This window comes from Polyodon spathula, chromosome 3 (assembly GCF_017654505.1).
Source record: "Polyodon spathula isolate WHYD16114869_AA chromosome 3, ASM1765450v1, whole genome shotgun sequence".
Lineage (NCBI taxonomy): Eukaryota > Metazoa > Chordata > Actinopteri > Acipenseriformes > Polyodontidae > Polyodon > Polyodon spathula.
The window spans coordinates 72,964,145-72,979,902 of NC_054536.1; the positions used below are offsets into that span (position 1 = coordinate 72,964,145).

At 36.5% G+C, this 15,758-nt stretch overlaps 1 protein-coding gene and 2 non-coding genes across 8 annotated transcripts in view; all 3 read left to right on the plus strand.

Annotated features, from left to right (window-relative positions):
- Positions 1–789: 789 nt before the first annotated feature.
- On the plus strand, positions 790–875 carry trnay-gua. The gene is given in 2 exon segments: positions 790–826; positions 840–875. It is a non-coding gene; the product is annotated as a tRNA-Tyr (tRNA).
- A 663-nt stretch (positions 876–1,538) lies between these two features.
- trnaa-agc lies at positions 1,539–1,611 on the plus strand. The gene has a single exon. It is a non-coding gene; the product is annotated as a tRNA-Ala (tRNA).
- Positions 1,612–5,881: 4,270 nt separating this feature from the next.
- The window catches only part of LOC121313388 (tripartite motif-containing protein 55-like), a 72,665-nt gene continuing 62,788 nt past the window's right edge, over positions 5,882–15,758 (plus strand). The window contains exons 1-9 of one of the 6 annotated variants that reach the window (XM_041245868.1): positions 5,893–6,506; positions 6,867–7,039; positions 10,252–10,429; positions 10,967–11,062; positions 11,379–11,612; positions 12,488–12,510; positions 12,597–12,721; positions 13,078–13,292; positions 13,533–14,176. In XM_041245868.1, coding sequence (XP_041101802.1) covers positions 6,342–6,506; positions 6,867–7,039; positions 10,252–10,429; positions 10,967–11,062; positions 11,379–11,612; positions 12,488–12,510; positions 12,597–12,721; positions 13,078–13,292; positions 13,533–13,562 — 1,239 coding nt within the window. In that variant the 5' untranslated portion in view covers positions 5,893–6,341 and the 3' untranslated portion in view covers positions 13,563–14,176. Of the gene's footprint in view, positions 6,507–6,866; positions 7,040–10,251; positions 10,430–10,966; positions 11,063–11,378; positions 11,613–12,487; positions 12,511–12,596; positions 12,722–13,077; positions 13,293–13,532; positions 14,177–15,758 lie in introns of those variants that run through there. The other 5 variants (XM_041245864.1, XM_041245863.1, XM_041245866.1 and 2 more) reach the window with 5 other exon arrangements.

Sequence of the window (15,758 nt, forward strand, 5' to 3'; positions counted from 1 at the left end):
GCTGTCCCCCATTACCAGATCACAGTAAGGAGGTTTTGATAAAATTAAATAACTTTAAAAAAAAGAAAGCAACACTACAGGATAAAAAAGACACGCCCGCACGCACGCACACACACAACTTCATAAACATTTTTTTTTTTTTTATTCCTTTGACTCAAAAATAGCATGCTGTGACCTACAGTTTTTAAATCAGGTAAACATAATTAAAACAGCTTTGTGTAAATAAGAAAACTAGAACGTATTTTTAAATGAATTATAACAATAATTAACACAATGATCATTTCTTGGTTTTAAAATAGTATACGTACTGTACTGTATTTGTAATAATAAAATCTGCAATCGAAGCAGATAGAAATCGTCTTCTAGTATTTGTCCCTACGGGCCGGTAGGGGTCGCCATCTCGCCTATAATTGATCTCTGCAAGTCACTGCTGTAAACAACTCTTAAGAGGTAGGTGTTGTGAAATTAAACAACTAGAAGATATACACTGAAAAGGAAATAATGTAAAAACAGATCTAATACAGGTTCAAACCTATATTTACTAGAACAGAAACTTCGCCAGAGCAGCGCCTATAGTATGAAAAGAACAATACGTACTACAGTCTAAAATCGGTATATATTTTTTATATTATATATGTAGAACGTAAACATGCATTGCTAACGATAATAATAACAATATTTATCTGTGACATTAATTCATACAGGCTATTAGATTTAGGTTTTTCGTGAACCCGATATATGTTGAACCCTATATATGTCTTTTGATAAAAACAGCGAGTAGTATCTGTCCCTTCGATAGCTCAGTTGGTAGAGCGGAGGACTGTAGAGGAAACACTGACATCCTTAGGTCGCTGGTTCAAATCCGGCTCGAAGGAGACATGTTTTTTATTTTTTTAAACAAAGTATTTCTTAAATGTAATGATTCTAGTAAATATGTATATTTATGATCGGTTGCAGATTTTACGGTACATACGTTTAAAACATATTTTTCGTTACATTTTCGCGTTCAGTTTTACTGTAGCTTTATTTTATTTTATTTTTTTTACGCTACAGCATATAGCTTAACGGCCTTAAGTAAAATTGGCCAATCGGGGTAAACACTTATATATGTACTTTCCACAGTCTCTCAACCAAATGTAAATAATAATAATACTAATAATAATAATAATAATAATAATAATAATAATAATAATAATAAATTGTCTAGCGAGGCCTGCTCCGTGTTTCGATGTTTCGTCTAAAAATATATTCCGAAGCCTTGTTTTCAGATCATTGTCAAAAAAAAAAACTTTGGGACACCGTCATAAAACACAGCAGGTATGGACGATATTTATGCCAAATTTTGAACGTTGGCCTATATATAGGTATGTGTTTATTTATTTCGATATTTATATATTATTTTTTTAGTTATTCATTACATTTTTTATTATATTTTTGTATTTGTTTATGTAATTATTTTATCATAAAATAGCCTCTATAAATGTGGAGTTAAAACTGGTAGTGACACAAGTAGATCCTCACGTAACTTCGCTTGGACCGGGGAATTAGCTCAAATGGTAGAGCGCTCGCTTAGCATGCGAGAGGTAGCGGGATCGATGCCCGCATTCTCCAATATGTTTTTTTTTCCTTTTTTTTTGAAAAGGGGATCAAGAACAATCCGCAGTGTTGTTACACTGAAAAATATGTATTTATATGTTTAAACATTTTTTTTGTATTTATGTTGATATTCGCAATAATGAATGCAACACCCATGTATATCAGTAAATCATTATAAACTGGTAGTTACAGGGTGAAAAAAGCTTATATTACAATATGTGCACATTACCGTAAAGAATACACGGTTACCACACACACACACACACACACACACACACACACCTGCCCCCCCCAGCTATGTTAAGTGTTAGAGCTGTTGACATTTTTACACAAAAAGTAATTCTAGGTAGGCAGGTAGGCAAGCTTTCTTTCAAGATATGCTGGCTCGAAGAAGCAGGGAAGTAATTTAAAAAAGGGATTGCCTCTGGTCACATTTTACAGAAAATTCCTAAAAAGTTGAGGTATTTTAAAAAAAAAAAAAAAAAACATTATATGGCCCTTCACCTTTAATTGATGCATTTCTTAGGTTAATATACAGTACTGTGCAAAAGTTTTAGGCAGGTGTGGAAAAATGCTATAAAGTAAGAATGCTTTCAAAAATAGACATGTTAATAGATTATATTTATCAATTAACTAAATGCAAAGTGATTGAACAGAAGAAAAATCTAAATCAAATCCATATTTGGTGTGACCACTCTTTGTCTTCAAAACAACATCAATTCTTCTAGGTACACTTGCACAAAGTCAGGGATTTTGTAGGCATATAGTCAGGTGTATGATTAAACAATTATACCAAACAGGTGCTAATGATCATCAATTCAATATGTAGGTTGAAACACAATCATTAACTGAAACAGAAACAGCTGTGTAAGAGGAATAAAACTGGGTGAGGAACAGCCAAACTCAGCTAACAAGGTGAGGTTTCTGAAGACAGTTTACTGTCAAAAGTCATACACCATGGCAAGACTGAGCACAGCAACAAGACACAAGGTAGTTAAACTGCATCAGCAAGGTCTCTCCCAGGCAGAAATTTCAAGGCAGACAGGGGTTTCCAGATGTGCTGTCCAAGCTCTTTTGAAGAGGCACAAAGAAACTGGCAACGTTGAGGACCGTAGACGCAGTGGTCGGCCAAGAAAACTTACTGCAGCAGATGAAAAACACATCATGCTTACTTCCCTTCGCAATCGGAAGATGTCCAGCAGTGCCATCAGCTCAGAATTGGCAGAAAACAGTGGGACCCTGGTGCACCCATCTACTGTCCAGAGAAGTCTGGTCAGAAGTGGCCTTCATGGAAGACTTGCGGCCAAAAAGCTATATCTCCGACGTGGAAACAAGGCCAAGCGACTCAACTATGCACGAAAACACAGGAACTGGGGTGCAGAAAAATGGCAGCAGCTCTGGACTGATGAGTGGTGCTCTGGACTGATTGAAATATTTGGCTGTAGCAGAAGGCAGTTTGTTTGCCGAAGGGCCGGAGAGTGGTACACGAATGAGTGTCTGCAGGCAACAGTGAAGCATGGTGGAGGTTCCTTGTAAGTTTGGGGCTGCATTTCTGCAAATGGAGTTGGGGATTTGGTCAGAATTAATGGTCTCAGTACTGAGAAGTACAGGCAGATACTTATCCATCATGCAGTACCATCAGGGAAGCATCTGATTGGCCCAATATTTATTCTGCTGCATGACAACGACCCCAAACATACAGCGAAAGTCATTAAGAACTATCTTCAGCATGAAGAAGAACAAGGATTCCTGGAAGTGGTGGTATGGCCCCCAAAGAAGAGAGAGAAGCAACTGAGGCTGCCTAAATCCACAGAAGAACTGTGGTTAGTTCTTCAGGATGTTTGGGCCAACCTACCTGCTGAGTTCCTTCAAACACTGTGCAAGTGTACCTAGAAGAATTGATGCTGTTTTGAAGGCAAAGGGTGGTCACACCAAATATTGATTTGATGTAGATTTTTCTTCTGTTCACTCACTTTGCATTTTGTTAATTGATAAATATAAACTATTAACATGTCTAATATTGAAAGCATTATTCTTTACAGCATTTTTTCACACCTGCCTAAAACTTTTGCACAGGTGATTTTGGTGCATATTATGTATCTCATATATATATATATATAGATATATATTATATATATATATATATTTATATATATTTGGATGTGACCTACACTCTGTCTTTCCAGTTTTGTAATATAACCTTTACTCATTTATTTTTATTTTTATTTTGAGTAATGGGGCTTCCTGAATCTGGTGCTAGAGAGTTGTTTTGTGTTTCTGTAGGTTAACAATTTGTTTTTACATTTCCAGAGATCAACTTGAAAAGTTGTTATAAACAATCTGTAGTGACAGGTGCTATATAAAAGGGTCTGTACATTATTCTGTTTGTAGTTGTACACAAATCGTTGAAAATGCCTTCATGGTAAAACCTCATAAGCATGCCTGTGTGTCACACTTAACAGGCTTCAAGGATGTAGGTTATCAATGTTTTCATGACACTGATCTATTTTTGTTTGAACTGTGCTATGTGCACACTCAAGTCACAGGGTGTTGCTGACGTATTTTCTTTTGCAGAGCAGACCCTGCCTAGTTTCACAGTGGAAGTGATGTTGAGTAAACAAGGCTATCAAGTAACTAGTGACCCCTCAGTGAGAGTGAGTTAAGATATAGTCCACAGCACTGACAGGGAACAACAGCACAGGACCCTTCTCTGGATCAGCTATGGCTATTTTAGCCTAGAGCACCTGATATCTGATACAAGTCAGGCACAACACAACAGCAAAGGACACATTGCTTTTTAGTCAAAATGATTCTCCAGTGTTTGAGAATAATATATATTTTTTGGAACCAGATACTATAGAACAATACAGTAGAAAGCAAATCTAATTGATCCGCTTGTACGTCATGAACCCTCTATAATTCTATAATAAGCAAGAAAAAAGCAAAGCAACATCACAAAATCTGGAAGTACAAAAATAAACTTAAATTTAATGACAAACGTTTCATCTGTAAGTCTTCTGAACGTCAAACTTGTATGTCACATACTGTAAACCAGTCATTTCAATATCCGTTACCGTGATACAAACATCTAAGTTGCTTACCTAATGACATCCACAGTAGGTCTTAAATACCATTGATCTATTTTTCATGAAGCTATCCGTTGCCATTTCTTGGTCTGTACTGCCCTGGACATGCTGTTGAGGTGTGCCTACTTTTTATCATCCTGATAGCAATCGATTAGAACTGTCAGCCATTGCAGGGGATAGTCCCGGAATGTTTAGAGTCAGCAAACTTCAGTTCAAGTTCTAGAGAATAGAGCTGTAGGCTACCATCAAACGATTATTTTCTATGAAGGGCATATTGTCAAGTAGCAATTGAAATTTAAATTATGTGCTGTGTCTATTAGTTTTTTCAGAAATTTCATTTTTCAAACCAGACGCGGGCCAAAAAAAATAACTTCAAAAACATGCTGGTCCCAGGGCGTCAACTATAACAACATTACTGGGGAGTTGGTTCCAGACTCCCACAATTCTCTGTGTAAAAAAGTGTGTCCTATTTTCTGTTTTGAATGCCCCTTTATCGAATTTCCATTTCTGACCCCTAGTCCTGTCAGTTTATGCAGACATTTGAATGGACAGTATTAACTTTACCCAAATTAAGAAACTGGCATTTTGGTTAAAAAAAACAAAAAAAACAGTGTATGTGGGAGAAAGAGATACTTGCTTATTTTAGAATTCAATGTAGGATTTCTCTGCTTTTCTGTTTTAAGAGAGTGTTTGATGCATCTTACAATGAATTTGATTCATACTGTACTTGGGCAGGGTGTTTAAAAAAAGTTCAATGTCGTTTAGTTTTCACAGGCTGCCAAAGCGCATGTGACAGAGTAAATCTGACAACAGAATAACCCAGCAGAGATAGTTATGTTCAGATTTATTTCAGGACCATCTGTGTGGTTACTAATCACCAACACATCTGTATGAAAGTTGTGAACAGCAAATATTCAAAATACTTCATTTTGTATATATAGACACACACACACACACACACACACACACACACACACACAGTATGTCTGGATTTTCTGTATTCAAATCTGAAATTATGCAGGAACAGTAAGTCATACAGTAAATTAATATTTTAGTTTCTTAAAGAGTTTCTTATGAATATTTCTTAAAGTTTCATATAAATTAGGATGATAAGAAACTATTGAAAATATACTCTACAGTATAGCTGTAAATTATCCGTCCAGATCCAGAAAGACAAACTTAAGAAAATAGACCTTTTAATTAGGTCACCATGAATGGAAATTGTATACACACAGAAATGTATAAGTAGTACCAGTACAGCATATCCCTGTTGAATGACTATGCATTTTAAATTAGCCCTGAAAGCTGGCTTTAGCTGTTGGTCCCCCTGAAATATCTGGAGTGGCTGCAGTGTTCTTTGAAACAGGAATGTTGATCTCTCCAGCGCTCCCAGTCTTAACAGCTGCCAGAAGAATTTGTCCTCTTGTCATTTTCATATATGGACAAGTCAGCATGGTAACCTGTGACGTTGCTAGTGCTAAAAACAGCCCTAACACCCAGAAGACCCCCGGCCATTAAACAGTGTGATCTTTGTGGAGATACTCGTGAGGACACTCTACCTCAATCTGGACTCCAAATTATTATCAGGAAAGAAACTTACCAGAAAGCATTTTGTCAAAACTTCTTTTTCCCAAGCTCTGCGTGGTTTTAAACTGTGCAATGAGTACCTCTCAGGAGTACTTGTATTCCAAAGAGCAGCAGACCATGGACAACCTGGAGAAACAACTGATTTGCCCTATCTGTTTGGAAATGTTTAGCAAACCAGTGGTCATTCTTCCTTGTCAGCACAACCTTTGTCGAAAATGTGCCAGTGATATTTTCCAGGTAGGTGTTGTTCCAAATGAATTCCTTCAGTAAAACATAACCATAGTATTTTATGTTTACCTTATCTGTTTATTTACCTTAGTTCTCTAAATGTGAATCAAGTGATTGTGATTTTTGAAAGTCATTTTTTTCAGTTTTGTTTTATTTGTTTGTAATGTTAAGAGGAATATAATTACATCATCTGGTTTTGATTTTCTTAAAAAGAAAGTTGAAATACAGATTCACAACATTATGTGTGATTAACAGTTGTAAATATCAAGGTTGTTTTCATAGGGCAGCATGAGGAAAGCACAGTATGTGTTGATCCCAAGCTTGTTATATTGATCTGTTTTGTTGCTGGTTTCCAACTGATGACCACAGGCCTCTAATCCTTACCTACCAACCAGAGGAGGCAACACAGTGGCTGCAGGCGGTCGATTCCGATGCCCTTCTTGCAGGCATGAAGTGGTCTTGGACAGACATGGGGTTTACGGACTGCAGAGAAACCTTCTGGTGGAGAATATCATTGATTTGTATAAACAGGAGTCTACCAGGTAAGACATCCCTTTTTCTGTATTGTACAAATATAAGACTTCTGCAACTGCTTAGCTATTGTTTGCAGGTTCCCATTGAAAAGTGAGGAGGTTACTGGGTGGATTGCCCGCTGCTGGTACTGGCAGAGATATTTACTGTTGCTCAGATTTGGCAGCAGTTGTGACTTGTACAAGGTCACTGTGTGCTAGTGATGGAGAAAGGATTAGAACCTACTCCTTGGCACTAATCTTTAGACCACAGTACATCCTAGAAGGATCATTTTTTCACTCCAATTTAAAACAAAAAGTTTTGTTTCTTTAATATATATATATATATATTTATACACAGTGGTTTACAGAAGCATTCACCCCCCCGGAAAAGTTTTCACATTTTGTTGGCAGCTGAGCATACTCCACTGCGCTTTCAAATTAGACATTACATGTAGAATCTACACAAACTACTCCACTTTGAAAATGCATATAGAATATAAATAAGTAAGATTTATAGAGAAAAACAGATTAATCTCAGTTGCATAAATATTCTACCCCTTTGCTTCTGCAGCCCTAAATCAGCTCAGATGCAAATGATTTGTTTGAAAGGTCACAAAATGAGTGAAATGGTTTCAGCCTTTGTGTACTCAAAGTGGTTTAACTTGCAGATAATTTCCCTCATGTATATAAAGACTTTCAGGCTGCAACTCACATAGTGATCCAACAAAGCTACCACGAAGACCAAGGAGCAAAGTACAAGCGAATCTTTGAGGAAAACCTGTTTGAGTCAGCCAAGACTGAAATTGGGGAGAAAATTCACATTTCAGCAGGACAATGATCAGAAGCACAAAGCCAAAGCCACACTGGAGTGGTTGAACCAGAGAATTAAAGTTCTTGAGTGGCCCAGTCAAAGTCCTGACTTGAGTCCAATCGAAAATTTATGGCGAGACTTGAAGATTGCAGTCCATCGACAAATCCCCAACAAACTTATGAGAACTGGAGCAATTTTCCCATGAAGAATGGGTCAAAAATGTCACCATCCTACAGTGCAAAGCTAGTAGAGGCTTATCCAAAAAGACTCATAACAGTAATTGCTGAAAAAGGTGCTTCTATTAAGTACTGACCTAAGGGGCTGAATACTTAAGCAACCAGTAAATTTCATTTTGTACATTTTCTTTGCAAGTTTTGCTGACATTCAACCTCCTCCTCATATAACAGTGTTTAGTTTAAACACTACAGCTTTGAGTGAAAAAATGTTTGTTTGAAAAATGGTGCATACATTATTTGTAATTCAACAAAATGTGACGTTATTGGTAGAGGGTGAATACTTCTGCAAACCACTGTGTGTGTGTATATATATATATATATATATATATACACACATACATATATATATATATATATACACACACATACACATAAATATATATATATATATATATATATATATATATATATATATATATATATATATATATATATATAAATAGTGTCAATAAAACAGGCAGTGCTGAAAGAACAGCATGCTTTGTTAAACATGAAAGGCACACAAGTAGTGTCATTAAAATCGTGCAAATGCTGCAACTTTTTTTAGATACGGTTTAGGATTTTGCTCCATTGTCATTTTTATACATAGCTGGCACTTGACAGCCAGCTCTTAAGTATGGCAGTTTATCTTCTTTTAACTGCCATTTCAGTCCTGATAAAGGGACCCATCTATTGTAGTATGAACTACTTGCAAGTTGAGCGTCAAGTAGTACACAAGTAGGGTTACAAAAAACACAGTGTGACACCATCCTAGAAAATTCTCTATTCAAAAAGCTTTCATCATAATCGAAGGAAAATGTGTCCATGACCACTAAAGGCTACATTTTTTGTGATGGCTCAGCTTAAAAAAAAAATCTGCATTTGTACCCACCTGAAAAATGCAAATGGATGTTAACACTGGAAATTAGCACACTAAGTTTTCTGGTATGCTCTTTGGGTGAATAAACTCAACTTCTGTAAAAGGTATTGTAAAGCAGTAGATAGTTATTCTGTTTTATTTTTTTTAATTAACCTTTATGCAATCAGGAAAGTGCTGTTGAGATTAAAATGTATTTTTCAAGGGAGACTTGGTCAAGACGGTGGCATATAATAAAAAACAAAACCCACACAAATTCATATGAGCACAACCAATACAAACAAGTTCAGCAGATTACAAGGAACAATTTAGCAACACTGGCCAAAACAACAACAATAGATGTCATTTTTTTGTTTGAACTCCTTTAAAGGGATCAAGACAGTAAGTTTCATACAACTAAGCATCTATGTCATTCTCAGCTATTGGGTCATGCTGTTTACAGAAGCACCAGTACTTTGAAAGGAAAGGCATGCAATTGGTTTTACGACATGGGACTGCATAATTTAAATGGTTAAGGAACTCCTGTCCATGAGTGTTGGAACATTTATAGTTCAGTAGCTGTTGCACTACAGAACTGCAAGTACAGCTGGGTATATAATATTTATATCTGTGCTTAAAGTTTCCTTAAAGTCATTCAGTCCTTTGGATTGAAATCTGCCTTGCCTCTGTCTGGTATATTTGTTGGTACAGTAATTTTGCCTTCTCCATGATCAGCACACCACTTATGGAGTGCTTTATCAAAATCTCCTCATCCATTTTGCGTATGATACATCTGTTTTTACTGCTCTGCTGTCCTTTGACTCCTTTGCAAACTGTTTGGTTTATTTTTGGCCTTTTTGTAATATCGCTGACAATTTCCTGATGCCGTATTTTCATTCTTAAGTATAATAAGGCTATCAAGTTTTTAAAAATATTTTCAGTGTTTTCTTTCAATTGAAAGTGTAACATGTTTGCATTTCCATGTTCCTACTGTTTCAGTAGGTTAATGTTACATTTTTTTAAATGGGATTCTGGTTGCATTGTAGGCATGGTTGAGTGATTACATACTTCCAGCTAAAAGTGGGGATGTTTGGTTGACCAGTCATTTCGTAGGTTTAGTGTTCATAACTCTAGGGTTCTACTGTACCTGATTGGGATAAATACAGTATCTTGACTGCAATAGATATATATATATATATATATATATATATATATATATATATAAATAGATATAGTATATATATAATATATATAATATATGTGCATTTTTAACTGCTAAATAAATGTGTTTAAAAAAAAAAAGATAACAAAAAAAGTTATGTATTCCTTATCGGTTCTAAGAAAAAATTTTGTTCAATAGTAGTAAGTCGGGCTCTGAGAGGAAACGTGACCAGCCCATGTGTGAAGAGCATGAAGATGAGAAAATCAACATCTACTGTGCGACATGTGAAACACCCACCTGCTCCTTATGTAAAGTCTTTGGAGCTCATAAAGACTGCGAGGTGGCTCCCCTGGATAAGGTTTTCCAGATGCAAAAGGTTGGCTTGTGTTACAAACCCTTCTTGTACTGGGATTCTCAGTGTTTAGGAAATAAGCAATCAAGAACTGGAGAAAGGAAATTATTTCCCAAGGTACATCAGATTTGGAATGCATAGGCTATTAAATATCATGCCACAGAATCTTTTATTTTTATTTTTTTATTTATTTATTTTTTAACGTAGCAAGTTTATACTTACCTTAAAATGATAGATGTATTGGGTTCAAATGTCAAGAGTCTGTACTTATAATTAATTAAATCTAATATTTATAAACAAAATATAAGGAATAGATTTTATGAACACAGTGATTAAGTAACTCAGATAGGTATAGTAATGAAAATTGGCTGATGGAGGCTCCAAAGAATGAATCTTGACAGTTACCAGCAGGGGTCGTAAAGGGTGCTGTTGTAGCTGACTCCTTATCCCTATAGAGTAGGTGCAAAGTAAACGAGCTGGCTTGCTGCTAACTCATTTGTATGAATGTACACTGGTGAAATTCTCCATTCATCTGTAATTGTGTTGTTTTTCTTTTCCCAGTCTGAACTCAGTGATGGGATAGCAATGCTGGTTGGCAACAATGACAGAATTCAGGGAATAATCAGTCAGCTGGAAGAGTCTTGTAGAACTATTGAGGTAAAATATACCCTTACACGTAAAAGAGGATTTATTTTTGTAGTTTCCGAGATTGCTATGGTGATTCTTAGCAATAAAATAGTTATCATGTCATCAATTTAAAAAACAAACAAAAAAAAACCCTTCAGTAATTGTGATGTGAATTCACTGAAAAAATATATTCATCACAAGTGTACCACCCACAGAAACGCTTAGGCAAGTTTGTATGTCTTTGCATGTGTCTGGACCATTCTGCTATAGGCTTTGTTTTCTAAATATACCATTTGCGACCTTCTTTAAACAAAAGCATATTTCAACCTAACAATTTGTTTAATAGGATAACTGCAGGAGACTGAAGTCCCAGGTGTGTGAAAAGTTTGATTTCTTGTATGCAACCCTGGAAGAAAGGAAAGGAGAGATGACTCAGAAAATCACAAGTGAACAGGAGGAGAAGCTCCAGTACGTCCGGACTCTGAAAAAGAAATATGGTGATCATCTGGAGGCAGTGTCCAAGATAGTGCAGTCTGGAATACAGACGATGGATGAGCCCGAAATGGCGCTTTTTCTGCAGGTGAGAAAGAAAGACGAAAAAGTTTAGTTTCGATATTTAAAAATATTTTTTATCATTAAAGATTTATCAATAAATGACAAAAAAGTACCACAGGAGAAAAAAAAAGGAAATTACATCATAGATCGACATTTTATCCATCTTAAATCTGTAAACTATCAGATGACAGTGAGGTAAAAAGCAGCAGTATTTAAAACCTGATTATAAATCACATCACCATTGGTGCCTATTAGCAGCAATTACACTTCTAATTTCGTTGAGAGTGTAGATCTCGCACTGTCAATGACAAAGTATTCAAAACATTTAAACCACAACAGGTTCTATATAAACTGATCCAGTATGTTAATATCAGGTTTTCATTATGTGTTTGGTGGCAACCCCTAATAAATTTTATCTTGCACACATAGTAACCAAACACTTAAAAACATACATTGGATCATTAAAATAGACCCCATTTATGTACCGTAAAATTGATTCTAATAAAGAGGAAATTTCAAATGTTACAATAAATATTCATGTTCATTAGTACTTGTTGATTCCCCTTGTCAAAAAAAGCCAAAACATTTGAGTGTCCACAGGACAGTGTACAGTAATAGATAATGGTACAACAGTACTTATTACCAGGTGTAATATTATATTATTACCATGCTTATTCCTTTTCTAAATGAATAGTGGACTTGGATAATCCTGTTGCTAAATATTTACAGATAAGCAGCCACTCATCTTCTGGAGAAGCCTTCTATACCATTATTATAACATGGGATGATTTAGTATTTAGAATGGTTTTGGGTATTGTTTTAAGATTACTGTAAAATTAGAAATGTTTTCTTTACTGTAATGTTGTATAATTTACTGTGTCATATGTTTTTATTTTATAGAATGCTAAACCACTCGTAAAAAAGTAAGTCTTTTAAGTTATCCAATAACATTTTACTCACTTAACATCCTGAGAGGCAGTACTCAATACTCTGTTTCTTACCATTTTAGAATTACTGAAGCCTCTAACATATCACATTTGGAAAAGTTGGAACGTGGCTATGAAAATATGGATCACTTCACAGCCAATTTTGAGAGAGAAGGAAGGGGACTGCGGAGTATAGATTTTATCAGAGGTAAAGAAAACAAAAATGAATGGACTTAATAGACCACAATGTGTTGCTACTGGAGCATTTTTCAGGTGGACACAGGTTTGTTTGTCTTTTCCAGGTTTATGTGATTTGGGAGTTCTTTGTTGTTCTTAATCAAATGCTAATCACAAACTGGGCATTGTCCAAAATCAAAAACTGGTTGTTTTGATTTCAACACATGCTAGAAAGCATGCTTTCAAAAACCTACATTGCTCGAACAGAGCCAAAGGTTTTACCCCAAATAGCTGCGTTACCAGATCTGTTTTCTGGGAATTGTTTACACTACACAGGTAATGTTTGTCCAATATGGTGCTTAATATATCCCTCTGGTTTAACTACAGAGGAGGAGGAAGAGGAGGCAGAGGAAGGAGAAGAAGAGGAAGGAGAGGGAGATGAGGAGGCCCACACGGAGCCCGAGTCTGACGTAGAGGAGGGAGCCACAGAGACACCGGTGACACAGCCAGAGCAGACAGCAGTGAAGAGCGAGCCCTCTGTCAAGACTGCTTGCCCTCCCACTGAGGAAACTCCACCCCAGCTACCCAATATGCCAGTGAAGGTAATGACATCAAAGCTTTGCATCACAGGATATGTATTGATTGACCAGTGATATTTTATATTCCAGGGCAGGCTTGCTCCCATAGCTGCTGTCTTACCATGCAGGCACAGGGTGGGAGGGTTGTGGTGGGGGTGGGGGGGGATGTCAGGCAAGGCCACTCAATGCACACGCTGCTACTTGACAAGTACTGTTTGGCCTTTTCAGTCTAATCAGTTTCCCTTATTTATTTCTAATCTACAGGTCAGAACTACACACACCATGCTGGGGTGATGGTGGAGATAATGTGTCCATATTACCGTCAAAAACTATACGAATCTATGGCTTTTGGGACCATAGAGGACTGAGCCTGTCACCTATTGCTACATTGATGATACAGTTATAAAACCTCATGATTCAAATATTATACAGGGGATTTGCACCCTTGAACATTATATTGTTCACTAACCCAAGCTTACAAAAGAAACAATCCTCCATTACTTCAAAACACAATTAAAAAGATGAAACTTACGAGAAACAGAAGTCAAATAAACCTACCTAAATGAATTAACCGATTATGTTGTTTTACTGCTACAAGCATTGTAGTTGAAGTTAACTTCCTTAGAAATCCAAACTGTGTTTATAAAACCATAAAGATCAGTTTGACATGAAGTGATTTCTCTGCATTACTAGTCAGCTCTTAGCCCAACAAGTGTTTTTCACAGTTAACCTGCCTGTTTGTTTAAAATAAATGTGCTACCTAAGTGCTTGCATTCGAGTGCACTTAATTCTCAACTATTCTAAATTGGATTATTACCATGTAACTTCAAAATGCATATGGAATGCAACTAAACCCTGCATGCACAGGTTCCAAGCCTATGTAATACAATTGCGTGGTGGAAAAGTATATACAGTCAGGGTAATTCAAATATATATATATATATATATATATATATATATATATATATATATATATATATATATATATGTATATATATCCTGAAATTAAAATGCATTGAAATTGTTTTTTTTTTTTTTTTTAATTTGTCCTACCCCACAACCTCCAAGTGAAAAATATATTCTAGAAATTTGTATAAAATTAATAAAAAATAAAATCTGAAATAGCTTGGATGGATAAGTGTCCACCCCCCTTGTAATAGCAACCCTAAATTAGCCCAGGTGTAACCAGTCGCCTTCAAAATCACACACCAAGTTAAGTGGCCTCCACCTGTGTTAATTGGTGATTAACATGATTTCAGGATAAATTCAGCAGATCCTGTAGGTTCCCTCTGCTGGGTAGTGCATTTAAAAGCAAGGACTCATCCATGAGCACCAAAACGCATTCAATAAAAACCTGGAACAAAGTTTTTGAAAGGCACAGATCAGGGGATGGGTATAAAAAAATATCAAGGCCTTGAATATCCCTTGGAGCAGGGTCAAGATGATTATTAAGAAGTGGAAGGTGTGTGGCACCACCAAGACCCTTCCTAGATCAGGCCGTCCCTCAAAACTGGATGTCCGAGCTAGAAGGAGACTGATCAGAGAGGCTACCAATAGGCCAATGGCAACTTTGCAAGAGACTGATCAAAGTGTGTATGTGACAACAATGTCCCAAGCACTCCACAAATCTGGCCTGTATGGTAGGGTGGCAAGAAGAAAGTCATTACTTAAGAAAGCCCACCTTGAATCCTGTTTGAAGTACACAAATAAAACACTCGGGAGATTCTGTAGCCATGTGGCAAAAAGTTTTGTGATCTGACGAAACTAAAATGGAACTTTTTGTCCTAAATTCAAAGCATTATGGTTGGCGCAAACCCAACACAGAGCATCACCCAAAGAACACCATCTCTACTGTGAAGCACGGTGGTGGCAGCATCATGTTATGGGGATGTTTCTCATCGGCAGGGACTGGGACACTTGTCAGGATAGAAGGGAAAATGAATGGAGCAAAGTACAGATAAGCCCTTGAGAAAAACCTGCCGCCCTCTGCAAGAAAGCTGAAACTGGGACAGTGTCCCAAAGCACACAGCCAGAGCTACACAGGAGTGGCTAAGGAACAAAAAGGTAAATGTCCTTGAGTGGCCCAGTCAGAGCCCCAACCTAAATCCAATTGAAAATGTGTGGCATGACTTGAAGATTGCTGTTTAACAACACTCCCCAAGGAACTTGACAGTGCTTGAACAGTTTTGTAAAGAAGAGTGGTCAAATATTGCCAAATCTAGGTTTGAAAAGTTGGCAGATACCTATCCCAACAGACTCACAGCTGTATTTGCCAAAGGTGCTTCCACCAAGTATTAACTCAGGGGGGTGGAGACTTATCCAATTATGATCTTTCAGTTTTGTATTTTTAGTGTATCATTTTTTTCTCAATGAAACCTTTTTTCCCCTTAACAATGTGGAGTATAGTTTGTAGATAAGTGGAAAAAAAATCCTCATTTAAATACATGAAATTCTGAGGCACTGACACAACAAAATGTGAAAAAAATTGAA